Here is a 27,814-nt window from a genome sequence, read left to right as displayed (position 1 = left end):
CAGAATTCTGCAGCGATACGCCATCCCATCTGGTTTGGGCTTAGTGGGACTATCATTTGTTTTTCAACAGGACAATGACCTAACACACCTCCATGCTGTGTAAGGGCTATTTTACCAAGAAGGAGAGTGATGGAGTGCTGCATCAGATGACCCGGCCTCCACAATCCCCCGACCTCAACCAAATTGAGATGGTTTGGGATGAGTTGGACCGCAGAGTGAAGGAAAAGCAGCCAACAGGTGCTCAGCATATGTGGGAACTCCTTCAAGACTGTTGGAAAAGCATCCCAGGTGAAGCTGGTTGAGAGAATGCCAAGAGTGTGCAAAGCTGTCATCAAGGCAAAGGGTGGCTATTTGAAGAATCTCAAATCTCAAATATATTTTGATTTGATAAAAACTTTTTTGGTTACTACATGATTCCATATGTGTTATTTCATAGTTTTGATGTCTTCACTATTATTCTACAATGTGAAAAATAGTAACAATAAAGAAAAACCCTTGAATGAGTAGGTGTGTCCAAACTTTTGACTGGTAGTGTATATGTTTTATGAAGCTGAGTACTCTGATTATTACTTGAGCTCTTATTATCTGACCCATAGATTGTATAATGATGACCATATCACACCATAAAGCAGCATGTTCAGTCTCCAAACTCGTCAACACACAACTGTACAAAGGTGTCTTCTTCAGATACCATAACATTCATATAGCCTTATTTGAATTAATATTACTATATACTGGTACAACTCCAATCTTCTGACTGTATTTACTATTTCTTAAAGCAATTTAGACACACATTTTTGCTGTTTTCAAAGGATGTGGGAGATTAATAATACAGTGGTAATGCATGCAATGTCTGATTGGGGACTTATCTCACATCTATATTTCATACAGTACAATGATGTGTTGCCTAGTCTACAGGGATTATGTATTAAATTATGACCCACCTAATTCACAATGGTAAACTAGAGTCAGATGAGATTAATTACTTATAACTGGTTGATATGCGTATAAAGTGTGACACATTTTTTCCTTCAATTTTTCAATGAAACTATCATCAAATAAACATGTTCTTCAGACCTATTCTCATTGGTTATGAGAGATGGACTCATATGACGTAACATTTCCGGGTTGTCGCCTCTGTTGGAGGTTACTATCGGTCATTCATCCTTCTGGGAAGATCTCTCTCACGTCTCGGGTTCTGAGGTAAGGATAGATTGAGGATAGCTAGCATACTAGCTAGCTAGGGAAATGGCTAAGTAAACTGTCAGATAATATCTGTTATCATCATAGCTATGTTATTTACAGAAATGTGTCAATATTGAATGTTCTGAATATCGTGTGTTCTGAAGTAGTAAGAAAGAGCTAGCCATGCCAACTTCATTCCTGTCTTTGTTTATGATTCTCGCGCTATCTGGCCAGTGCACGCCAGCCAGGCTACATGTGAATTATTATTTTGTTGGTAGCGGTATTAGCTATTATCTTATTTGCTAGGGATCCAACAAAAAGTCATACTAATCTCGGAAATATAGTTTTGAATTTTAATAAGCAACAGCACCTATTAATATAAAATACTTGAAGCGCATAATGGGTGTCTTCCATTGTGGGTCTCTGTTTTCAAACATCACATTACAGAACAGTTGCTGAACGCCAGTCACCAAATTATATCCCTCGTTGTCCCTTTCATTTTCGTAATGATACCACGAAGCTAGCTACAAAAAAGTCGTAATTTTGATATGCTGGATTATTTTTAGATATGTGAACAGTCTTACATTTGTTGGGATAAATAGCACGACTAGTACCGGTATGTTTTTTTCTTGAAGCTATGTATGTCAACGGAGTTGACAGGTGCACAGGTTACTTTTGGTCAGACAACGACATGGCCTCACTCACTGGAACTTTATTTGATTTATTAATTTGATGTCCGTAATCTAAAAGTCATGTAACATTGCCCAATTATAAAAAACGAATGAACGTTTGAGGAAACGATTTGATAGCTATGTGGGTTATATACAGGTTTATACCAAAGCGTTGGCGAATAGTCGTTTCTGATTGGCTAGAATGACATTCTATAATGGATATTAAGTAAGGGATAATCAACGAGGGGCTATGCTTCTCTGGAAAATAATGAACGACGTGGAAGGTGTGTTCCATGACACCCTAGCAGAGTGGAACTATCCTTCCAGGGATTTGCATTATTTTCCAGAGAAAGCATAGAGCCCGGAGTTGATTATCACTTTTATACCATGGCTATAATTTAACACATTTACTGCTAGAAATTGGTTAATTTCCAGGTAGAATTTTGTTCAACATCCACTGAAATAGCTAGCAAGTTTACTAGATAGTGACTGTGGTCGCCTTGGTAACCAAACAAACAGACTTGTTTGTGTGGTATATGGCCAATATACCACAGCTAAGGGCTGTTCTTAAGCACGACGCAACGCAGAGTTCCTGGACACAGCCCTTAGCCGTGGTATATTGGCCATATACCACAAACCCCTGAGGTGCCTTATTGCTTTTATAAACTGGTTAACAACATAATTAGATCAGTAAAAATGCATGTTTTTGTCATACCTGTGGTATACGGTCTGATATAACATGGCTGTCAGCCAATCAGCATTCAGGGCTCCTCGAACCACCAAGTTTATATAACCAGATAATGGGACAGTTGGAAAAGATATTGGGTCAGTTGGAAAAGATATCGGGACACCTTGCAATGACGCAATAAGCCCCTACACATGTTCACCTTACCTTTTTTTTTTTTTTTTTTCTACAAAGTTACAGGAAGCTAAACCAACAACCACACAAACCGAAATTGGATACAATGTAAACGCAGGTCCAACGATGAAAAACGTAGCTAGCTAACATTTATTTGTTTTTGCAGATACTTTTTTTTTTTAGCATCTGATGACCTAACGTTACAGGAAGCTAAACCAACAACCACGCAAGTGGCGAGTGATGAACATTAATTTCTCTGGTCCTTACTGTTGCAGTCATGACGCAAGTGGCGCTATGCTGTCAAATCCTCCCACATGTTTCTAGTTTGACCAGCTGTTTTCAGCAACTAGTATTTTTGAATTCGGATGTCATATTGGCAGGTTTGCTAGCAACAAACTATTTAGCTAGCTTCTAGCCTAGTGTTTTGTATACAATGCTATCTCCTCGTAATGAACAGTGTCGAGTGTCCTGATGAGAAGGCAAACTTTTCTAGCTATGCCAGGCAAAATAGGGCATTATCAGCTCATTGTTATGGATGTCTCCAAATGAATGTCAATAGAAAACAGCTACTTTGCTGTTATTCTGGCTACAGAGGTTGTGACTGTGTTATCCGTAGCTAGCTGGATAAGAACATTACCAGCGAGCATGGCAACGGAACATGCTCACTGGAACTAATCGAACGAACGACTGGGTCGCGTCTCTAGCAACCAAAATATGAGAAAGTATGAATTTGCTTATATAAATGAAAATTTATTATTTATTTATTTATTATTTATTTATTTTTACTGGTAAATGTTTGCTTTAGTATTGTTTTCTTTGGCAACTGTGGTTAAAGAGGGATAAACACCTCTGTTCAGTACATTACCTTGGGAAAATTAACTCTGCAAAGTGGCTCGTCCATTATTTTCAAGGTTATGTCAGAGTTTATCCCTTAGTTATATAGGTTATACAGTGGGGAGAACAAGTATTTGATACACTGCCGATTTTGCAGGTTTTCCTACTTACAAAGCATGCAGAGGTCTGTAATTTTTATCATAGGTACACTTCAACTGTGAGAGACGGAATCTAAAACAAAAATCCAAAAAATCACATTGTATGATTTTGAAGTAATTAATTTGCATTTTATTGCATGACATAAGTATTTGATACATCAGAAAAGCAGAACTTAATATTTGGTACAGAAACCTTTGTTTGCAATTACAGAGATCATACGTTTCATGTACGTCTTGACCAGATTTGCACACACTGCAGCAGGGATTTTGGCTCACTCCTCCATACAGACCTTCTCCAGATCCTTCAGGTTTCGGGGCTGTCGCTGGGCAATACGGACTTTCAGCTCCCTCCAAAGATTTTCTATTGGGTTCAGGTCTGGAGACTGGCTAGGCCACTCCAGGACCTTGAGATGCTTCTTACGGAGCCACTCCTTAGTTGCCCTGGCTGTGTGTTTCGGGTCGTTGTCATGCTGGAATACCCAGCCACGACCCATCTTCAATGCTCTTACTGAGGGAAGGAGGTTGTTGGCCAAGATCTCGCGATACATGGCCCCATCCATCCTCCCCTCAATACGGTGCAGTCGTCCTGTCCCCTTTGCAGAAAAGCATCCCCAAAGAATGATGTTTCCACCTCCATGCTTCACGGTTGGGATGGTGTTCTTGGGGTTGTACTCATCCTTCTTCTTCCTCCAAACATGGAGAGTGGAGTTTAGACCAAAAAGCTATATTTTTGTCTCATCAGACCACATGACCTTCTCCCATTCCTCCTCTGGATCATCCAGATGGTCATTGGCAAACTTCAGACGGGCCTGGACATGCGCTGGCTTGAGCAGGGGGACCTTGCGTGCACTGCAGGATTTTAATCCATGACGGCGTAGTGTGTTATTAATGGTTTTCTTTGAGACTGTGGTCCCAGCTCTCTTCAGGTCATTGACCAGGTCCTGCCGTGTAGTTCTGGGCTGATCCCTCACCTTCCTCATGATCATTGATGCCCCACGAGGTGAGATCTTGCATGGAGCCCCAGACCGAGGGTGATTGACCGTCATCTTGAACTTCTTCCATTTTCTAATAATTGCGCCAACAGTTGTTGCCTTCTCACCAAGCTGCTTGCCTATTGTCCTGTAGCCCATCCCAGCCTTGTGCAGGTCTACAGTTTTATCCCTGATGTCCTTACACAGCTCTCTGGTCTTGGCCATTGTGGAGAGGTTGGCGTCTGTTTGATTGAGTGTGTGGACAGGTGTCTTTTATACAGGTAACAAGTTCAAACAGGTGCAGTTAATACAGGTAATGAGTGGAGAACAGGAGGGCTTCTTAAAGAAAAACTAACAGGTCTGTGAGAGCCGGAATTCTTACTGGTTGGTAGGTGATCAAATACTTATGTCATGCAATAAAATGCAAATTAATTACTTAAAAATCATACAATGTGATTTTCAGGATTTTTGTTTTAGATTCCATCTCTCACAGTTGAAGTGTACCTATGATAAAATTACAGACCTCTACATGCTTTGTAAGTAGGAAAACCTGCAAAATCTGCAGTGTATCAAATACTTGTTCTCCCCACTGTACATAAAATGTCAATTGTATTCTATTTAATTATATTATATATGGGTTATACATGTATGGGTCATATTATATATGGGTTATACTCCAAACGTGATGGTGGTATGTTGATATGGTTTATTTACCAAGAATGTTCAATATCAGTCCTAATAACAGGATAGAAAACTAATGCCAAGGTCTGGTGAACCTACTTCAAATCAGTCATCACCCTGTTTTGTATTGATAAGGTGCTTGTGTTACAATTTGTACAGATGAGGAGTATGATGTACACTGTAGGCTTGGTTCAAGGCTTGCGGTACAGTACAAGGCTTGTGTTGCTGGTTTGTGTCATTATTTTTCTGCCATCTGTTTTATAGACACTGCAGTAGCATTGAATATTATTTCTTACAACACAACCTTGCCATGAGTCTTGGTCCCACATTTCATGCATCACACAGTATTCTTCAGTGTGTTAAAGGTCATTGACCTCATGCTATGACATGCTTTTAGGTGGGTAGTAGTATCCTGTCGGATGATGAGGCAGTGCAAATGTTTCCCTTGAAACAGCTGAAAGGAATTCACTGTTGCTGATTTGAAAGCAATAGAGCACATCAAGAAAAATAATCATGTGGCTTGGATAAACATGTCTGTCTCCTTATTTCTTGGAATACATTAAACTAAATCAGTAAAAAAATGTATTGTCAGTCTGTGTAATGTGTATCACTATGAGCAACCAGCTGTGTTTGCGTAACAGAGTTTTAATAGATGTGGTCTCTGGAAATATGATGCAAAAAGGGTTAGTCACAGTCAGTCAGCCCTGAGTACGTTGGGATGACTACTGTAGAGAGGAACCGTATCACTTCCTGTCCAATACACTCTCCTATTGGATGAGAGCAGTTGTGGGTGGTAGCAGGAGAATGTATGTTAGCTCTTTGTGAGTGCAGCTGAGTTAACGAAAAATCTGAGACAGGGAGTGAAGAATAAACATCTTGTGTACAATAAACATTATCTGGACTAGGCTATTTGTTCAAGGAAAGAGGAAGAAGTGTGTTTCGTTAGCGTGCCTCAGAACAGTAGTTAAGGTAACCAATTTCTTCTCTTGTTCATTCTCCCGAAAGGTTTGCACTGTTTCGGTCTGCTCTTCAACGGTATAGTGTTTTTCAGAAGTGTGTGCATGTGTTAATTATCCAAAGCCAGTCAGACCATCTCTGAATTACCCCTCTTTTCAAGGGTAAAGGGTCTTTCCTCTGCCGAATGTTTGAGGCTCTCTGAAAATTATGATTCTGTTTCAAGGACTGATATACCTGATAATGGATATCATTTCAATTAAGAGCAATGAAAGCGGTTGGACATTTTATTGGGGGGCATCATATCAAATATAGAAATATAATATAATACATTTAGAATGTAGATCATCTCTTCTTAATGAAGAAAATATACTGATTGAAGGAGGAATTTGTCGTGGCTGATTCCTTTTGGGGTTGTGATGCCTGGGCGTGCTTATGTAGTAAATGGGATTAGGCCAGATCAGTGGCACATGAGCAGTATAAGCACTCACAGGCAGCATCCTGTGTACTAAAGCACTTGAGCCTTCATTAAACAGGTACTGTCTGGAGGAATGTCAAGTCACACAAGCATTCACCATCAGGGCAACGTAGCAGATCATGATTCAAGCATGACAACGTGGCCTTTCTATAATTTTACAAGTTGTGATCCTGTCTAGACATGCTCAGCTGCTAGTTACAGTATCAGCAGCAATATCAATTAGAGAAAATTTTCAATGGAATGTAGGTCTGATGTGTTGGGCACTTTTATTACAGTTTGAGTTTACCTGAAATGTTCCCCTTATCTCTGATGTCAAGCTGCCCTCCATTAGGCTACATTGTGTCTCTCATTGTATTATAAGTGATTTGATATGGTTTTACTGGATAGTGGAATGGATACAAAGAAAAAGGATGGACTTTTTAAAAAATCTGTTCAGCGCTTAAAATAGGATTTTTGTTTAGACTTGGATGAAGTCCAGATTAACCTTTGGTGCCCTTTTTACACTTTCCAGTGTGCTGGTTAGTGCCATCATTCTGTTACCGAACTTTGCATCTGCACTGTTCTTCAAGTAAATGTGTGCATATAGTCCTTGTGCATAGAGTTGTATGGTTTGTTTAACTTTGTAATCATCGGTTTTTGTTTGACATACATTTTAAAGTGGGAAAAAAAACAGAGTCTGCATCACTCTTACCGTGGAATTGCCCTCTTGCCAGTTGCCACCTTTGAGAATCTTGCGCAAAGAAAGAATGTGTTCTTTGGCTTACATTGAAATGTCTCTGGTTTGCACAAGGAAGTTGTTTTCAGTGATGTCATGACTCCGGTTTCTCCTGAATAGTTTTCAGTGAAGTCATTTGGGTTTGCCTTGGTCATGGGAAAAGACTGGTGATGCCCATATGCCATGGTGGTGATCGAGGTTAGAATGTAGACCTATGTTGAATGGGTTGCCAAGTGGCACCAGAAATGTGGCAATAGTAAGAATGTAATAGCCAAGTAACAAAATAAGTATTGATACTACTTAAGTGTTTAAAATGTTTTACTTTTAAAAGGTTAAGTAAGGTTTCATGTATGCTGTCTCTGTCATCTAACCTAATCTAACCTAACCTCTTTGGCTTCATAACCACTCTGCTGAACTCTGCTCTGCAGTCTTTGTATTTCAGTCTCTTCATTTACATCATTCTCAAGGGGTATTTTCCTAGGGTCGGCCTACTTATTTATTTATTAACAACTTGTGGTGCTCATTCGGATTATTCTACCTTTATAAATGTTTCTATGTCTTAACCAAGGCACCATCAATTGGCATTAATACATACAGGTAGTCTTTCAGGTTTTTCAAACACCGACCTAACATTCTTCCAGTGCTGGGAAATGATTGCACACTGCAAGCATCATATATACACTACCGGTCAAAAGTTAAGTTTTAGAACACCTACTCATTCAAGGGTTTTCCTTTATTTTTACTATTTTCTACATTGTAGAATAATAATGAAGACATCAAACCTATGAAATAACACATATGGAATCATGTACGAACCAAAAATGTGTTAAATCAAAATATATTTTATATTTGAGATTCTTCAAATAGCCACCCTTTGCCTTGATGACAGCTTTGCACACTCTAGGCATTCTCTCAACCAGCTTCATTACAAGCATTTCGCTACCCGCTATAACATCTGCTAAACACGTGTATGTGACAAATAACATTTGATTTGATTTGATGAGGTAGTCACCTGGAATGCATTTCAATTAACAGGTGTGCCTTCTTAAAAGTTAATTTGTGGAATTTCTTTCCTTCTTAATGCGTTTGAGCCAATCAGTTGTGTTGTGACAAGGTAGGGGGGGTATACAGAAGATAGCCCTATTTGGTAAAAGACCAAGTCCATATTATGGCATGAACAGCTCAAATAAGCAAAGAGAAACGACAGTCCATCATCACTTTAAGACATGAATGTCAGTCAATACGGAACATTTCAAGAACTTTGAAAGTTTCTTCAAGTGCAGTCGCAAAAACCATCAAGCACTATGATGAAACTGGCTCTCATGAGGACCACCACAGGAATGGAAGACCCAGAGTTACCTCTGCTGCAGAGGATAAGTCCATTAGTTACCAGCCTCAGAAATTGCAGCCCAAATAAATGCTTCACAGAGTTCAAGTAACAGACACATCTCAACATCAACTGTTCAGAGGAGACTGAGAATCAGGCCTTCATTACATTTACATTTTAGTCAGAGCGACTTACAGTTAGTGAGTGCATACATTTTATTTATATTTCTTTTACTGGCCCCCCGTGGGAATCGAACCCACAACCCTGGCGTTGCAAACGCCATGCTCTACCAACTGAGCTACATCCCTGTCGGCCATTCCCTCCACTACCCTGGACGACACTGGGCCAATTGTGCGCCGCCCCATGGGTCTCCCGGTCGCGGCCGGCTACGACAGAGCCTGGATATGAACCAGGATCTTTAGTGGCACAGTTAGCACTGTGATGCAGTGCCTTAGACCACTGCGCCACTCGGGAGACTACTGCGCCACTCGGGAGACTATTCATGGTCGAATTGCTGCAAAGAAACCACTACTAAAGGACACCAATGATAAGAAGAGACTTGCTTGGGCCAAGAAACACGAGCAATGGACATTAGACCAGTGGAAAGTTGTCCTTTGGTCTGGAGTCCAAATTTGAGATTTTTGGTTCCAACCGCTGTATCTTTGTGTTCCAACCGCATGTTTATTTCCCACCATAAAGCATGGAGGAGGAGGTGTTATGGTGTGGGGGTCCTTTGCTGGTGACACTGTCTGTGATTTATTTAGAATTCAAGGCACACTTAACCAGCATGGCTATACGCCATCCCATCTGGTTTGGGCTTAGTGGGACTATCATTTGTTTTTCAACAGGACAATGACCCAACACACCTCCAGGCTGTGTAAGGACTATTTTACCAAGAAGGAGAGTGATGGAGTGCTGCATCCGATGACCTGGCCGCCACAATCCCCCGACCTCAAACAAATTGAGATGGTTTGGGATGAGTCGGACCGCAGAGTAAAAGAAAAGCAGCCAACAAGTGCTCAGCATATGTGGGAACTCCTTCAAGACTGTTGGAAAAGCATCCCAGGTGAAGGTGATTGAGAGAATGCCAAGAGTTTGCAAAGCTGTCATCAAGGCAAAGGGTGGCTATTTGAAGAATCTCAAATAGAACATATATTTTGTTTTAACACTTTTTTGGTTACTACATGATTCCATATGTGTTATTTCATCGTTTTGATGTATTCACTATTATGCTACAATGTAGAAAATAGTTTAAAAAATAAAGAAGAAACCTTGAATAAGTAGGTGTTCTAAAACTTTTGACCAGTAGTGTAGATAAGATAACATGTTGTCAAATCTAAACTGAAGTGATGTTGACCAGACATGGGCCTCGATGTTTATGTACAGCTGCAGCAGTCAGTAAAGTCTTCCAGTGAAACTCAGCTATTTTGTGCAGCAATATTTACCGGCGGTAAGGTATGTGTTAAATACCTCAGCTGTTTCTTCTTTGACGCCGTCACCCCCCCAATAATAAAACACATCTAGGTTTGGTGTGTTGCAATATATGCTTTGACATGAAATGCATACAAGAAGCCTCTTTGAAAACAAATAAAGTCATTACATTTGGCTAGTCTATAAATTAGATTTTGTTATGCACAGTGCGTGCTTGTGGCTACTGGCTAGCTCCTAGCTATTACTTCAATATAACTAATCTTGGTTAACCCAGAACTAAAATCTCTCATAGTTTGATCAGCTGTGTGATTTAGTTCTGGGTCTATATGTGTTAGAAATGGGTAGTTCCGGTTTGTGAAGTCTTCTCTCCCCTCCCCCTTCTGCTAATTTCACCTGTGTTTATTGTGCATGCCCATACAGAAGTTTAAACACCACCTTCGCCCAATCCTGATACGTCCTAATAATCAGTGAAGAAAACCCAAACACAGGAACTACTGTTGCTCGTTATCCTACGCATTCCATCCCGTCGCGACAGATTCTTCAGTTTACGCACAGATTCTGTCCACAAGATTTTACAATATGACTAACATACTTCTCTTTCTCCATGTATTTTCTTCTTCCCCTGTGCTCAACAATTCTGGACCAATCACCCTGCTATAGAGCTAGCATCACAGACCTCTTGTGTCAAGCCTTTCCATTGAATTGTCTGGGTGCATGTGCTGCTACCTGTCCAATCTGTAATTACCGCCAACTGCTTTGGCAACCTTTCCATGACCTGAGAGCTGAGCCGTCTGAACTTTCCCTGAAGCAGACGCTTCTCCCTCAAGTCTCTCTTTCTCTTCACCTCTGCCTCACCTTCAAACATGAGGTTCAAAGTAGACATGCATTACGTAGTCTTCTCGCCTGTGTACCTGTTGATGTGGCTGTACACGCTCATCACGTTTATCCCATGGTATTTCCTCACTGATGCTGGGAAGAAGAAAACCATGGCCAAGAGAGAGAAAGCCAAGTCCACCACAGGCAAAGCTGAGGGCCCCTATCGTTGTGTAGAGAACTTTGACAACCTGGCCCGGGAGGACTTTGAGGGAAAGGACACTCTAGACAAGCTGTTTGAGCATGCAGTGCAGCGCTTCGGCAAGGCAGACTGCCTGGGCACCAGGGAGGTCCTAAATGAGGAGAATGAGATGCAACCCAGCGGCAAGATCTTTAAGAAGGTAGAGTGATCACACACACATCTCACCAGGAACCAATTAGAGTGCAGTCAAGGTTCTGCCAAATAAGTTACAAAAGTTAGGTAACCTAAAGCAAGTTTGTGTAACTTCATATAATATCTAACTGTCCTAGATGAAATAATAATATAATATAATATGCCATTTAGCAGACGCTTTTATCCAAAGCGACTTACAGTCATGTGTGCATAAATTTTTACGTATGGGTGGTCCCGGGGATCGAACCCACTACCCTGGCGTTACAAGCGCCATGCTCTACCAATTGAGCTACAGAGGACCACCTTGTTGAGTTACAGAAATCCCTCCTTGTTGAGTTATTAAATCAAATGTCATAAATATTTACACTGGAAATGACTTGAATTGACTCTCCAGTGGGATATTTACCCCTGTGAACTGAAGGCCCTTAGTAGAACCAACCCTAATGGCCTGTTCCCTGCTCTCTCCTCTGCTGCAGCTGATCCTGGGGGAGTACAGGTGGCTGTCCTATGACGAGGTGGACCAGATCATCAGCCATCTAGGTAGTGGACTGGCAGCCCTGGGCCAGCAGCCCAAGAGTACCATCGCCATCTTCTGTGAGACACGGGCAGAGTGGATGATCACTGCACAAGCCTGCTTCAGACGCAACTTTCCATGTAGGCATTGACCGCAAAACACTTCCCTATTTGAGGATCCAACACTGGCACATAAAGTGCCACTAGTTTGCATTATAAAGATATTTCCTGTTAGAACAGCAATATTTGTGATGACATTGTGTTGTGTTTTTGCATGTGAACAACATGTTTGGTTGTGTTGCAGTGGTCACTCTGTATGCCACCCTGGGGGAGGAGGCAGTGGCCTATGGCCTGAATGAGTGTGGGGCCACTCACCTGATCACCAGCACAGAGCTACTGGAGACTAAACTTAAGGTAGGAGTCATATGGGGAAATACATGGTTCACATTCCAGCCTAACTACACACTGCTTTTCTCAGCTCCTCTCTTTGTGGGAAAGAGAGCTATCTTTTCAGACAGGATGTGTGTAATCACCTCCGTAGGTCAAGGAGGAATTAAAAATTAGCCATGGGGTGTTTGTGTGTGAACTGAGGTGTGTCGTTCACCTGAAAAACAAACACTGATGTCATTGAAACTTGAATGAACCCTATAGGCATTTAGGACACGAGCTGAGATTACTCATGTGTAGACAAATGTGTCTTCCTGTATCTCTGACAGAGTGTTTTGCCAGAAATGCATAACCTGAAGCACGTTATCTATGTGGACAACAAGAGCATCAGAAGGACGGGCTACCCAGAGGGCATTCAGATCCACAGCATGCAGGCAGTACAAGAGCTGGGAGCCAAAGCTGACAACTGTATGTGGAAACACATCAACAAAACTATGCATGTACAAAACACACAGGTCACACTGTTGGGTCAAACAGTGTTTGCACTAAAACTTGAGTTTACATATGGCTCAGATGTCATTGTAGAGATGGTAAAATGTCTAAGCAACTAGTAAAGTATAATATGCACATATGCTGGCAGTTTAGTTTAGTTCCACAACGTAGTAAAGAATGTATGTACTGGCTTGAACTTTACCATTTATTTTCTAAGCATTATTAAGTGACGTGTCCCCCTCTGCTCCTGGCAGTGAGTGTAGCGGTGCAGCGGCCCCAGCCCACAGACCTGGCCGTGGTCATGTACACCAGCGGCTCCACAGGACAACCCAAAGGAGTCATGATCATCCACAGCAATCTTATCGCTGGCATGACGGGCCAGTGTGAGAGGATTCCAGGACTGGGGTGAGCAGAGCACTCTACCACAGGGCCTCGATCTAGTATCTAACCACCATTTAACTAGGCTGGTCAGGTCTCTGCGTCTGACATGGGAATTTGACGCAATGTTTTAAAAACAGCAGACAAACAGTGTAATGTACTCAAGATAACCGTGCCTGAACATATTTACTCATGCGCTCTTCCTCCTCAACTTGATAATTAGACACAGTATTGTTGAAGTGCATAACCACTTCCTTATTTTTGTATACTGTCGTGAATGGTTCCAGATATTGAAGATGTAAATTGTTCTCTCATCTTCATATTGCTTACAGTATTGTGTTGTGTTTGTGTCCATGTGCAGGCCAAAGGATACCTACATTGGCTACCTGCCTCTAGCTCATGTGCTGGAGATGACTGCTGAGATCTCATGTATGACGTATGGCTGCAGGATTGGCTACTCATCACCACAAACACTCTCTGACCAGGTAATGGACTCAGCAGTTTGATATAAAGAGATAGAGTTGAGGTTGCATATTTTCTTATGGATTTGTAATTTTATTGCAAAGTGGGCAACAATCTAATGTTATTTTGATATCGCTTCTCTTTTGCAGTCGACAAAAATCAAGAAAGGCAGTAAGGGAGACTGCTCTGTGTTGAGGCCTACTCTGATGGCAGCTGTTCCGGTAAGAACCAACATCCTTCCTTAGTCTTTTCACTGATTTGTTAGTGTTTTATCAAATAGGGATGTGCACGGTTATTCGAATATCGGAACGGACGTATTATTCGAATACTTGTGTGAGTATACATTTTTGCCCCCAAAAAAGTATAGGCCAATTTTAACCTGATTCTAACACTGAAAAGGCTTTTTTTTTTATTACATTAAAATATCGATGTGACATTGTTACATACAAGGATAAACCATGACATTTCAAATTATTAATTTAATTTTAAAAAACGTTCAATGTAGTTATTATGTGCACCCCATAAAAAGACCGGGAGCCCACCAGTTGCCTTCATGTAGATTGTTGGCCAATCAAAGTGGCAAAGAGGTTCAATGTGTAGCATGTGTAGTGAAAGTTCACTAATGCAATGCAAGATGGACTAAATTACTGAATTACAAGGAGTAGGCTACAATCAGTAACCAACAGGTAGGCTGTTTTATCTGAATGGGGTTACGCAGCATGTGACCTCCATTAGCTTAGCTAGCTTCTCTAGGCTACTCCTAGCCCTTGATCATGACTCTGTTCCATTACATTACACATAAGAGTCATTGGACGAAGGCGTCTTCTGTACGGGGGAGTTTTGTTAAGATCCCCGAACGTTTGGTCTGAACATTAACACGCATCGCTTGTGGTACGGTTTTGGAAGCATAAGGACCTTATCTTTTATATCAGCAATAAATAATTTTCAAAAAACTAAAGGTTAAATTGATACACACCTTTTATTGTGCTAAGCTACTCCAGTCAAGACAGTCACTGTCTTGTTATATGGGATGATAAATAACATTATGGCTGGTACAAATAAACGTTAGCTAGTCTTGACTGTAGCCGAGTTGCCTTGACGTCTCTCTCCTTCCGTCTGCTCGCTACACACACCGCTCCATATAACCTCAACGGCTGCAGCAATAGAGCGCCAGCTCTATGTATTTCAAATATCCAGATATCCGACAAAAATGTATGATACTATTCGAATAGTGACATTATTTCAAACCCATATCCCTACTATAAGGCTGGCTTCTTTACAGATTTTTAGAGGTCAGCTTTAGAGGACATCCTCTAACAGGTGATGTTGATTCTTTGAGGTTATTTGATAACTATCCTGCAGTGTTGATTTCCTCTGTAGAGAAAGTGGAAGCAGAGAGATGGATAAGGTAAAAAGAAAAACAGTCACAAACTGATGCGTGATGTTTGTCTATTCTGTTTATTGTATATTATCTGTCAGGAAATAATGGACCGCATCTACAAGAATGTAATGAACAAGGTGCAGGAGATGAGCTATGTGCAGAGGACACTCTTTAAACTGGGCTACAACTACAAACTAGAACAGATCAAAATGGGCTACGATGCCCCACTCTGCAACATGTAAGTATACTGTACGTGAGGACACACACGCACATACACATACCAGCATGTTCCTAGCTCTCTATAGAGATAAAATCCCCGATACAAGGTCAGTGCATAAAGACATAAACATTGATTGTCAGTACATGGGATGAGGTGTGAATGACGGAGTCAGGCGCAGGAGGTGAAACACCGAAATCCAGAGTTTATTCAGTGTACATGAATAAAAGCGCAGCAAGCGTCAAAACGAAACTAGCACAAGGGAAAAATCCACCTTGGCTACATACAAGGAGAGCTACTCACTCTCACAATGAACAATCACTCACAAAGGACAAGGGGGCAGAGGGAACACTTATACACAGACTAATGAGGGAATGAGTACCAGGTGTGTGTGATTGACAAGACAAGACAAATGTGAGTGATGATAAATGGAGCGGTAGTGGCTAGTAAGCCGGTGACGACAAACGCCGAAACCTGCCCGAGCAAGGAGAAGGGGCAGCCTCGGCTGAATTTGTGACAGTACCCCCCCTTGACGCGCAGCTCCAGCAGCGCTCTGACACCGGCCTCGGGGACGGCCAGGAGGACGCGGAGCAGGGTGAGTCGGATGGCGACGATGGAAGTCCCTCAACAGAGAGGGATCGAAGATATCCCTCACCGGGACCCAGCACCTTTCCTCCGGACCGTACCCTTCACACTCCACAAGGTACTGAAGGCCCCCCACCCGGCGCCTCGAATCCAGTATGGAACGGACAGAGTACGCCGGCGCTCCCTCGATGTCCAAAGGAGGTGGAGAGACCTCCCGCACCTCAGACTCCTGGAGCGGACCAGCCACCACCGGCCTGAGGAGAGACGAGGGGTTAATACGGTAATCAGGGGGGAGTAATAACCTATATGTGACCTCGTTGATTCTCCTCAGGACTTTGAACGGCCCTACAAACCGCGGGCTCAGCTTCCGGCATGGCAGGCGGAGGGGCACATTCCGGGTCGAGAGCCAGACCCGATCCCCCGGTACAAAGACGGGGGCCTCATGCGGTGACGTTCAGCGTTGGCCTTCTGACGACGCACGGCGCGTTGGAGGTGAACATGGGCAGCGTTCCACGTCTCCTCCGCGCGCCGAAACCAGTCATCCACTGCAGGAGCTTCGGTCTGGCTCTGATGCCACGGTGCCAGAACCGGTTGATAACCTAAAACACACTGAAATGGCGTTAGGTTCGTAGAGGAGTAGCGGAGAGAGTTCTGGGCATATTCTGCCCATGGCAGGAACACCGACCACTCCCCCGGTCGGTCCTGGCAATAGGACCTCAGGAACCTACCCACATCCTGATTTACTCGTTCCACCTGCCCATTACTCTCAGGGTGGAACCCAGAGGTCAGGCTGACCAAGACTCCCATACGTTCCATGAACGCCTTCCAGACTTTTGACGTGAACTGGGGACCTCGGTCAGACACTATATCCTCTGGTACCCCGTAGTGCCGGAAGACTTGTGTAAACAGGGCCTCCGCAGTTTGCAGAGCCGTGGGGAGACCGGGCAGAGGAAAAGCGGTCCACAATGACCAGGATGGTGGTGTTCCCTTGAGAGAGAGGCAGATCAGTTAAAAAATCAACACTCAAATGAGACCATGCCACCAGTACTTTTCGGTCAGGCAGCGCACTGTACGACCGATACCTGGGTGACCAGAGGAGGGTGACATGTGTGCCCAGTAGATCAGACGATCACGGATAAGCGCAGGCACGTACTGCAGCCCAGCTGGACACTGCGGTGGAGATGGATCTGTGCGTAATGCCTGCGCTATATCCGCGTCCACCGGCGCCACAATGCATGAGTCTGGCAGTATGGGGGTATTGTCTCTGGGCCTCTCCTCTGTATCATACAGCCGGGACAGTGCGTCTGCCTTCACGTTCTTCATACACGGAATGTATGGCAGTGTGAAATCAAACCGGGTGAAGAATAGGGCCCACCTGGCCTGGCGAGGGTTCGGCCTGGCGAGGGTTCAGCCTCCTCGCTGCCCGGATGTACTCCAGGTTACGGTGGTCCGTCCAGACGAGGAATGGGTATTTCGCCCCCTCGAGCCAATGTCTTCACACGGTCAGCGCTTGGACAACAGCCAACAGCTCCCGATCACCAATGCCGTAGTTCTGCTCCGCTGGGCTGAGCTTCTTTGAGAAGAACGCACAGGGGCGTAGCTTGGGTGGCGTGCCCGAGCGTTGAGACAGGACTGCTCCCATCCCAACCTCGGACGCATCCACCTCCACTACGAACGGTAGTGATGAATCGGGGTGGGCCAGTACCGGGGCCGAGGTGAACAGTTCCCTCAGGTTACTGAAGGCCCTGTCAGCCTCAGCAGACCAGCGGAGCCGGGACGGCCCACCCTTCAACAGAGATGTAATGGGAGCTGCGACCTTGCCAAAGCCCCGGATAAATCTCAGATAATAGTTGGCGAAGCCAAGGAAGCGCTGCACCTCCTTTACCGTGGTTGGAGTCGGCCAATTACGCACGGCTGCAATGAGGTCGCCCTCCATCTCCACACCTGTGGTAGAAATGCGGTATCCGAGGAAGGAGACGGACTGCTGGAAAAAAACATACACTTTTCTGCCTTAGCATACAGGTCATTTTCCAACAGTCGGGCCAGTACTTTGCGAACCAGGGACACATGCTCGGCGCGCGTAGCGGAATACACCAAGATGTCATCGATGTAGACCACTACACCGCGACCAAGCATGTCCCGAAACACCTCGATCACAAAGGACTAGAAAACTGAGGGAGCATTCATCAAACCATAGGGCATCACCAGGTATTCATAATGCCCCGTGGTTGTGCTGAATGATGTCTTCCACTCATCTCCCTCTCGGATACGCACCAGGTTGTACGCACTCCTGAGATCTAATTTAGTGAAGAAGCGCGCTCCATGCAATGACTCAACCACTGATGGAATGAGGGGGAGAGGATAACTAAATCTAATCGTCTCCTTGTTCAGTGGTCGATAGTCAATGCACTAGCGCCTTACACTTGGGAACTCTCATGTAATCAGGGAAGTATATGGGTATGGTACAGTGCGCAGCAGAGGGCTCTGAACAAGTGTGGGTGCTCAATACCTGGGGTGATGCGAGAGTGCCCTGCCGGCCGCCTCCTGACCCAAAAGAGCGCTGACGACAACGTGTGGTGGAATGTCCCTTCGTGCCATCCGATTGGCACTGGCACTGTCGTCTTCCGCTCTCTTGGTGCGCGGTACCACCCAGCTCCATGAGCTCTGGATCTGCGTTGGTCGGGGCGGGAACGGGCAGACCTCCTCCAGGACGTCCTTTGGTTGCCAGCAGGTTATCCAGACGAATGGCCATGTCCACCAGTTCGGTAAAATACAAACTGGTGTCACGACAGGCTAGCTCCCGTCGGACGTCCTCCCGTAGATGGCACCGGAACTGGTTGATCAGGGCCCGCTCGTTCCACCCGGATCCTGCTGCCAGAATCCGGAACTCCAGGGAGTTCACCCCTGCCTCAAGTGGACCAGCTGCTCACCTGCCTCTCGGGCGGGTGATCGAAAACCGCCCGAAATAGGCGGGTGAACTCCCTGTAGTCCTCCAACACGGCTCCTCCTTCTCTCCAAACCACGTTGGCCCACTTTCCCCGAGAGGCAGGAAATGAGGACTGACACCTGCTATCGATCTGATGGCGCCGGCCTAACACTGGAGCAGTACAGCTCCAGTTGGAGAAGGAATCCCTGACATAGAGCCGGCGTCCCATCGAACGCCCGTGGTCGAGATATCTGGATCCCTCCGGGTGCTGTGATGTAGATGGCTGGATCCGGTTGGCCAGCTGGTCTCGACGGATCGGTTCCTCTTCTCTCCAGGCGTTGGACGACCTGAAGAACCCGATCCATCACTTCCCCCAAGCTGGCCAGCATAGTGGAATGTTCCTGGACCCTTGCCACTATTCCAGGCATGCGCTCCTCTCCTGCTGACTCCATAGAGGTGAGTGATTCTGTGATGAGGTGTGAATGACGGAGTCAGGCGCAGGAGGTAAAACACCGAAATCCAGAGTTTATTCAGTGTACATGAATAAAGCGCAGCAAGTGTCAAAACGAAACTAGCACAAGGGAAAAATCCACCTTGGCTACATACAAGGAAAGAGTAGCTCAACCGAGCTACTCACTCTCACAATGAACAATCACTCACAAAGGACAAGGGGGCAGAGGGAACACTTATACACGGACTAATGAGGGAATGAGTACCAGGTGTGTGTGATTGACAAGACAAGACAAATGGAGTGATGATAAATGGAGCAGTAGTGGCTAGTAAGCCGGTGACGACGAACGCCGAAACCTGCCCGAGCAAGGTGGAGGGGCAGCCTCGGCTGAATTTGTGACAGTACATAAAAACACAAGTATTTGCAACATGCCATTACATGGAAGTAACAGGTATAGCTAGGCTATATCAAACTACGTGGGTTTTTAAATGCCGTATAGATTTGTCCCCTGGAATCCGTTAAATGCACGCTTGTATTTTGACTGGTTTTGGTTCTCCTTTTCTTGTCTGCCAGTCATGTCTAGTTTCCTTTCCCCATTTCTTGGTATCAGCATGACAGAGACATTGGCCTCTTGGTGACCCTCTCAACCATTGTTTTTATTGCCAATTTTACTTTATCGGATTCTAATAAATAGGCTAGAAGTGTGTCACTTCTAGGGCTGTTGCGGTGACCGTATTACCGCCACACCGGCGATCACGAGTCATGAAGGCAGTCAAATTCCACGTGACTGTTTAGTCATGGTAATTAGGCTTCTCCAAGCTCTGATGTTGCTGATGGTCATCAGTAGCCTACCAAACTTGCTAACTGCCTGGTACTCAGCACTCGATTGTCCCTCTAATCACTCTGACATCAATGCAAATGTCAAATCTAATCAAACACTTAATGAGAGCCCATGAGCTCATGTTGCGCAACATTTCTATAGGCTATGCAATTGCACGAGAAAACAGAGTGATGGCCTTTATTTTAAAAAAGAGGATCCATCAGCTTTCTATAGGCTAGGCCTACTATATTTATTTCTCAACTTTCCTAATATTAAGCACATTGCTTATCTTTACAACAGGAGTATAGCCAACCTGGCTGGCATGAAAATGAACCACGAGAAAAGTGTCCTCCATTTGCTATTTAAGTGCATAGATTACATGTATTTTTTCCCACTCCCACTGTTTCGAGACAGGTGCATGATAATGGTACATTCTAAATCAAAACAAATTTCACACATATATTATTTAGTATATGTAAAGACAAGATTAAATCAAGAATAGTCTGATGGGTGACAATATTAGGTTGTCACTTGTGAATTATATATTCTCACTTGTGAATGATGCCCAGCATAAGGCAAGAAACAATGCCTTTTTTCGAATCATAGTCGCACACCTCATGTAGCCTAGCCAGTAGGCCTATATGTTTTGATAAGGTTTGTATCACAACTAAAGTGGCCAAATAACATAAGCACATTAATACTCTTTACAAGGGTGTAGAGCCTAGCTGGCATACATAAGCAGTGTGTGAGTTTCAAGTTTGGGAAGATAATTTTCACCATAAAAATGCACCTTTTATAATAAAACCATTACATGTATAATCGCATTTGCGGTCACTTTTGATAATGGTGTTTTCCGCTAATGGAACATTCGTGCTTATACCCTACTGCCATGTGCGCATTGCTGCGCTTATAATGTGAAGAAATAGCCTAATAGTCTATCAACATTTAAAGCTAAACGTTCTGATCTTTTGCGTCAGCCACATTGCGTAAAAAAGTTTTTGTTGATGCTAGTGGTTGTATTAATTTGGGATCTATCGCATCCCACAACTGTCCCAGACTATGTTTGGAATATTTATTTCTCGCACAGAATAGAATAGGTCAACTTTTGTACTATGGGGGATAGTAGATTGACATAGGCTAGTGCTTTTGCTGTTCGTTAGGCCTACTCATCTTGTTGGCTGACGAAAAGTTAATGTGGAAAGTTCTTCCAATATCTTCAATATGCACCTTGGAATTGGATAAGGAGGCGTGCAATTGCGTCCCCGATGTGTCTGTCTTCACTTGTAGCCTGTGAGAAAGACCTGATCACGTGATGGAGAGCCATGTGAGTGAGAGGTGCTTCAGCGCAAAAGGCATTGCTTTTTTTAGGGTGCATTACGGCCACACAACGGGGATGCGGCCGTGAAATTATCAAATGCTTGTCAAATTGTGAATGCCTGAGCAAAAAACTAAGCAGAGCTCATGCCTTTCAAGCAACTTTTTTCAAATCATCATTAGAGTCACATCATGCAGCCTTACAATGTACTAAAAATCAAAACGTATAGCCCAACATTTGTAGAACAACTTACATTAATTAACAGGTTACATTAATACATTCAAATTAAGCATATAGGAGTACCTATTTACGTTTACATTTTAGTAATTTAGCAGACGCTCTTATCCAGAGCGACTTAGTTAGTGAGTGCATAAATTTTTCATATATATTTCTTTGTTAACCGCTCAACACAGAATATCCGCATGTGCGCACTCCCTCAAATCGTTTGGAGAAAATATCCATTCTATTTTATTCAGCTTTGTTCAATTGTATTCTTCATACTATAAAATAATATAAAATAATGCCATGGAATTCTAAGCAAATCTTGTCTGCTAAATGAACTAGTATATCCCACAGACGTTTGGCATAGCCAGATCAGGACCTAACATAAGGACAACTCAGAGTATGCTATTCAGTTCTTCTGAAATAGACTACATTTTCTTCATATCATGCTTCTTTAGACCAGTGTAAAATAAATAATGGATTTATTGTGAAGGTGTAGTCTATATTACATGGATGTATTAGACTTTTTTAAATGTAGATGTTCCAAAGGTCTGCATCAGTGACTTGTAGGGTATGTGTGGAAGCCAGGAGATGCTAAATGTGTTTGTTAATTAACGTCAATTACCGTGAGACCGACAGTTATTTGCTTGACAATCACCAGCTGACTAAATTTCGTGACCGCCACAGCCCTAGGACTCACTTCCATTGCAAGTCAAATGTGACCTAGTTCTGAGATGGCAGACACCATTGACAGGATCAGAATCTGTATGCATCATCATAACATGCAACAACCTGCATCATTGCATGCTGCTTATCAGGGGATCCTTCTGATTGATAAGGGTTGATTGCAAAATATTTGATTTCAGACAGTGAAACTGTATCAGTAAGCATGGACCAATGGGTATCTTAAACTAGGAAGTAGTAATAAGTTCATTTCCCCCCCTCTGCTCTGTCAGGCTGCTGTTTAAGAAGGTGAAGGATCAGCTGGGAGGGAACATCAGGATGATGCTGTCAGGAGGGGCGCCCTTGTCCTCCGCCACACAGCGCTTCATGAACATCTGCTTCTGCTGCCCCGTGGGACAGGGCTACGGCCTCACAGAGACCTGCGGAGCGGGTACCATCACAGAGGGTGAGTCACGGCAGGCACAGCCACGGACTACTACTGCTGGGGTCCTTCGCTAATGACATTCACCCTGGAAGTGGTATCATTAACAAGTGCACCCTTGGCTCCTTCACCAGCAGAGTAGTAGTAGTAGTAGTGTGTAGGGGAATGGTGGGCGCTCTGTCATTTGAGAATCTTCACCATTGTGTTTTTTGTTGAGGAATTATACCTATGCATGCCATGGTAAATTTGGGCTTTAGCCAAAACGGAGAACAGACTACTGCTCAGGCTTTTTTATCTATTGAGGTGCACTGAGGGTTTCATGTCTTTAAACACACATGCTCTCAGAGGTAGATGTCTTTGTTCAAGCCCCAACCTGTGAAACGTTCTGTGATACTGGGATCATTGATGACAGAGGAATGACAGCTATACTAAATATCTAACTGTTTTGCATCAATCGGCTTTGCTGTATAGGTCACGCAGGTATCAGTTACTTTTCAGTGCATTGTGAATGTGGAAGGATATGCTTGTGCGATGCTACGCAGCAGTATTTGAGTGTGAAACAGTTGGCTGAATGATGCCAAATAACCACTGGGGCCGATTTTATAAGGTCATATCATTTAAGAGGACTTCAGGATAGTGTTCTCAGTTTCATTGAATTTTCTTGCAAGGCAGAGGACAATGTACAAGTTCTTAGTTTAAAAACAAACAACATTATTTTATAACAAATCAATGTTGGCAATGATTTGATTTTCCTCATAGCTCAAAGCCGTGTATGAACTAAATATGACAGTGTTATAATTGTGACTCTCCCACCACACTGTGTTTTATCTCAGGTCAATCTGAAGGACACGTGTGTTAGTGATGCGCGGGTCAGCTGTTTGTTCACCCGCCCGCAATTGCTAATAACACATTCGCAACCGCCCGACTATATGTGATAAAGTCAAAATCTGAGGCCTGCACCCGACCCAAACCCGTAAATATAGAACATGCGCTGTATTATGTTAGGCTATGTGAGAGGTTATACACTTAGCCTACAGTCAGTGTCAAGATTTCAGTTACTATTCCATTTAACCCATCTGAACACTACAGTTCCCATCTTGTGACTGTCAAATTTGTATAGCGCCTCACAATCATCACACAACATAGCCGCTGTTATCAACCTCTTTTACCACTTCACCAAATCTTTCCCAAACATTACTGTTCTGGCCCTCCCTTCTTTAATTTTTAAATTAAACTCTGACATTGTCCTTTTTGCCTCAGTGGATCGACGTAAATGTTTTCTGCCCATCTTCCCAAAAGCATTTGGTGATTGGCGTGCATTTGCCGTGCGTAGGCTAATGTTAGGCCCTAAAGCTTAGGCTTTTTTGTACCCTTGTCTAAAGCTAGATAAAAAGAATGAAAGAAAAACCTTAATGTAGCCTATCCTGTAGATATGAATTACACAATTATAGATTTATAGATTTTTTAAATGCATTGTTTTCTCTTTATTCAACGGGCCCGCCACCCACCCGCTCTTCAGATATAACCGCAGGGACTGCGGGTTATGAGTCAACCCACACATCACTAACATGTGTATCTTGCTCTATGCCTTAGATGTGCATGAGCATAAGCACTGACGCTTATTCTTTAATAAGAAAACCTTGATTTGACAAATATTCCCAGGCTGGTTTTTAGTAGGCCGGGTTGCAGCCTACTACTGGCATGAGGTATTAAACTCTACATGGGACTATTTTATTTATTTGTGATTGTGTGTTTCCTCTCTCCAGTGGCAGACTACAGCACTGGGAGAGTAGGAGCCCCCCTCATCTGCTGTGAGGTCAAACTACGAGACTGGGTTGAGGGTAAGTAATAAAGCCTATGGACACACACTTATTTGTGAATATTTATGATAAAGTGTACTGTGCTGTTGAGGAGAGCTTGCAAGTAAGCATTTCACTGTATCAGTTACACCCTGTATCCTGTGCACGTGACAAATAAACATTGATTTTGACACACCTATAGTATGTGTATCACAGATGACTTGGACATCCTCATTTAGTAGCTGCCCTATTTGCCTCCTTTGCATGTTGTTACCATATTTTCATGTGGCTCTCAGTATGTGCCCGATTTAGCTTCCAGGTTTTTTCCTGGTCCAAACAATCCTCTATACAGCTGTTCTCTACCACCATGCCTCACTCTTATCTTCCCACTGTGTTCCCAAGGCGGATACACCAGCCAGGACCAGCCCCACCCCCGTGGAGAGATCATGATTGGTGGGCCCAACGTTACCATGGGTTACTATAAGAGTGAGCACCTGAACAATGACTTCTGGGTGGATGAGCAGGGCCAGAGGTGGTTCTGTACCGGGGACGTGGGGGAGATCCACCCTGATGGCTGTCTGCAGATAGTGGGTGAGTGGCTGAGAGGTGGAGAACATCTGAATAATAACACCAATGTTCACTGAACATTGCACAACAGCTGCCTCTTCAACACTTTATGACCATGTGGCAATACTGTCATAAACAATTCAAATGGATGTAAACAGTGCTAACTGCCATAAAACATCTCAGAAGATGTAGACAACACTGTGCTGCCATATTTTAGTGTTCTCACTGACCCTCTCTGCTCTGTTTGTTCCATGTAGACCGTAAGAAGGACCTGGTCAAACTGCAGGCTGGAGAATACGTGTCCTTGGGGAAAGTGGAGTCTGCTCTGAAAAACTGTCCCCTTATTGACAACATCTGTGCATATGCAAACAGGTAACTTTATTATATACCATACACTTCTTTACATTGACACCACATGCGTTTGTGGTTATGTTTTAGTAGTTATTCTACGTGTATCACCCTTAAAACATATTCAATGTGCATGCTCAAGTCTAGTCTGTATCTTATTATTTTTTGAAATATTGTTTTACTTTTTACCCCTTTTTCTCGCCAATATTCGTGATATCCAATTGGTAGTTAATCTTGTCCCATCGCTGTAACTCCCGTACGGACTAAGGAGAGGCCAAGGTCATCCTCCGAAACACGATCCTGCCAAGCTGCACTGCTTCTTGACACACTGCTCGCTTAACCCGGAAGCCAGCCGCACCAATGTGTCGGAGGAAACACTGTACAACTGGCGACCGTGTCAGCGTGCATGCGCCCGGAACGCCACAGGAGTCGCTAGAGCGCGATGGGACAAGGACATCCGGCCAGCCAAACCCTCCCATAACCCGGACGAATGTGGGCCAATTGTGCGCCGCCTCATGGGTCTCCCAGTCATGGCCGGCTGCTACACAGCCCGGGATCGAACCCGGGTCTGTAGTGACGCCTCAAGCTCTGCGATGCAGTGCCTTAGACCGCTGCGCCACTTGGGAGGCCCTAGTCTGTATCATTTTTAACATTTTATCTTGCTTTTAGTGACCAGAACTATGTGATAAGCTTTGTGGTACCGAACCAGAAGCAGCTGACAATTCTGGCCAATAAGAACGGCATCAGTGTCGCCTGGGAGGAGATCTGTAACCACCCAGCCATGGAGAAGGAGGTCCTGAAGGCCATCAAAGAGGTGGCTGTCTCAAGTAAGGCTGACACCTACTCTATGACACATCCTGTTAACTTGACTAACCAGATGGATAATAACTTAGAATTAATAGACACATCCTTTTAGTGTGTGACAATAGAGGGCTTTGTTCATGCCATGCATATCCCTTTTATATTATCCATTGTGTTTTTCCCCCCTCAGTCAAACTGCAGCGTTTTGAGATCCCAGTGAAAGTGCGTCTGAGCCCTGAGCCCTGGACCCCTGAGACTGGCCTGGTGACGGATGCATTCAAACTGAAAAGGAAGGAGCTGAAGAACCACTTCCAGACTGATATCGAGAGAATGTACGGAGGGAAGTAGAGCCACCATCCGATCTAACCTAAGAACGGTTTCCTCACAACTTTCACCAGTGAAATGAGTGTGTGCGTGTCTGAATGTGTGTGTATGCTTGCGTGCGTGTGCATATGCTTCAACGCACGTGTAAAACTCATTCCACGGAGGGCAGAGTGTCTGCGGGTTTTCGCTCCTCCCTTGTTCTTGATTGATGAAATAAGGTCACTAATTAGTAAGGAACTCCCCTCACCTGGTTGTCTGTCTTAATTGAAAGGAAAACCAAAAACCCGCAGACACTCGGCCCTCCATGGAATGAGTTTGACACCCCTGCTTCAAAGCATTATGCCTGTGAACTGTAGAATTGTCTTTCCACGTCGTCTCTTTTGTCAAATTATGAATGTCAGTCCATAAAGTTCAGCACAGAGGGATCAGCTGGTTAGTTACGGCTATTTGTGTTGGAGATCGCACAGCATTGTGTAAAACTGCCATTCGAATGCAAGTCTTGTATTTGCATATTGTAATTAGCCTTTGGGATTTATTATGACATGTCAGAAAATACTACTATTTTTGTGTCTAAGGGAGCTAGGTGTCATGTTGTCCTTTTCTCAATTCGATTTGCTCAACTCCTGAGTCGTCTGTCCTATCTGGCCTCCTTTTGAAAAAGGTCAACCGTAATTGATGCAAAGAAAACATTTTGCTGCCCCCTAGTGAGCAAGCCCCCACAGTGCTGCTGTATAAATTGTTTGCTTGTTCTGTACATAGGATCACATTACTGCCACATAACAACTGCCAAGCCCCAACAATCCTTTAGGCTATTGCACATAGATCAAACCTGAGTGTAACGTCGGCCATTTCTGTCACCTGTGCTTGTGTCATTTTTGTTTTCATGTTTTGAACCTGCTCATGACATTGTCATAGTGACACAACCCAAGCCAAGTATGTCACGTTATGTTTTAGATTGTTCAGATACTAGGTAATTGCTATGGTTAATGTCATACTTGCTATGTTACAGCATGGATTATCATTTTTATTTGAGCAAAATGAAGATAGACCTTTAGCCTTTTTGTTTTATGCTGATCTCTTCCTACAACTCTGTTGTCATATACTGTACAATATTTATAGACTTGGAGTTTCAAGTCATCTTTATAATGTAATAGTTCTACATTTCTGTCCTCTGGACCTCTTAATAGCCTGTATGCTCTTACATTTGATATTTTGTCACATACAAAGTTTATCAAGATATGAAATACTCA

At 43.6% G+C, this 27,814-nt stretch overlaps 1 protein-coding gene across 3 annotated transcripts; it reads left to right on the top strand.

The window, feature by feature from the left end:
- Nucleotides 1-1,135: 1,135 nt before the first annotated feature.
- LOC121573660 (long-chain-fatty-acid--CoA ligase 4-like) lies at nucleotides 1,136-26,787 on the top strand. Of its 3 annotated transcripts, none has more exons than XM_041885803.1 (15): nucleotides 1,136-1,203; nucleotides 10,925-11,478; nucleotides 11,948-12,125; nucleotides 12,289-12,398; nucleotides 12,701-12,839; nucleotides 13,118-13,268; nucleotides 13,603-13,726; nucleotides 13,853-13,924; nucleotides 15,183-15,322; nucleotides 22,577-22,749; nucleotides 24,492-24,566; nucleotides 24,927-25,115; nucleotides 25,349-25,463; nucleotides 26,109-26,266; nucleotides 26,431-26,787. In XM_041885803.1, the coding sequence occupies exons 2-15, from the start codon at nucleotides 11,128-11,130 to the stop codon at nucleotides 26,586-26,588; spliced, it is 2,133 nt and encodes a 710-aa protein (XP_041741737.1). In that variant the 5' UTR covers nucleotides 1,136-1,203; nucleotides 10,925-11,127; the 3' UTR covers nucleotides 26,589-26,787. The 3 variants fall into 3 exon arrangements, with proteins under 3 accessions (XP_041741737.1, XP_041741738.1, XP_041741739.1); XM_041885804.1 differs by having other exon boundaries at nucleotides 1,154-1,203; nucleotides 11,242-11,478; XM_041885805.1 differs by having other exon boundaries at nucleotides 1,173-1,203; nucleotides 11,245-11,478.
- Nucleotides 26,788-27,814: the final 1,027 nt, after the last annotated feature.

This window comes from Coregonus clupeaformis, chromosome 9, assembly GCF_020615455.1.
Source record: "Coregonus clupeaformis isolate EN_2021a chromosome 9, ASM2061545v1, whole genome shotgun sequence".
NCBI classification, from domain to species: Eukaryota; Metazoa; Chordata; class Actinopteri; order Salmoniformes; family Salmonidae; genus Coregonus; species Coregonus clupeaformis.
Note: the sequence above shows the minus strand (reverse complement) of the source record. Positions and strands in the feature narration are given on the sequence as shown.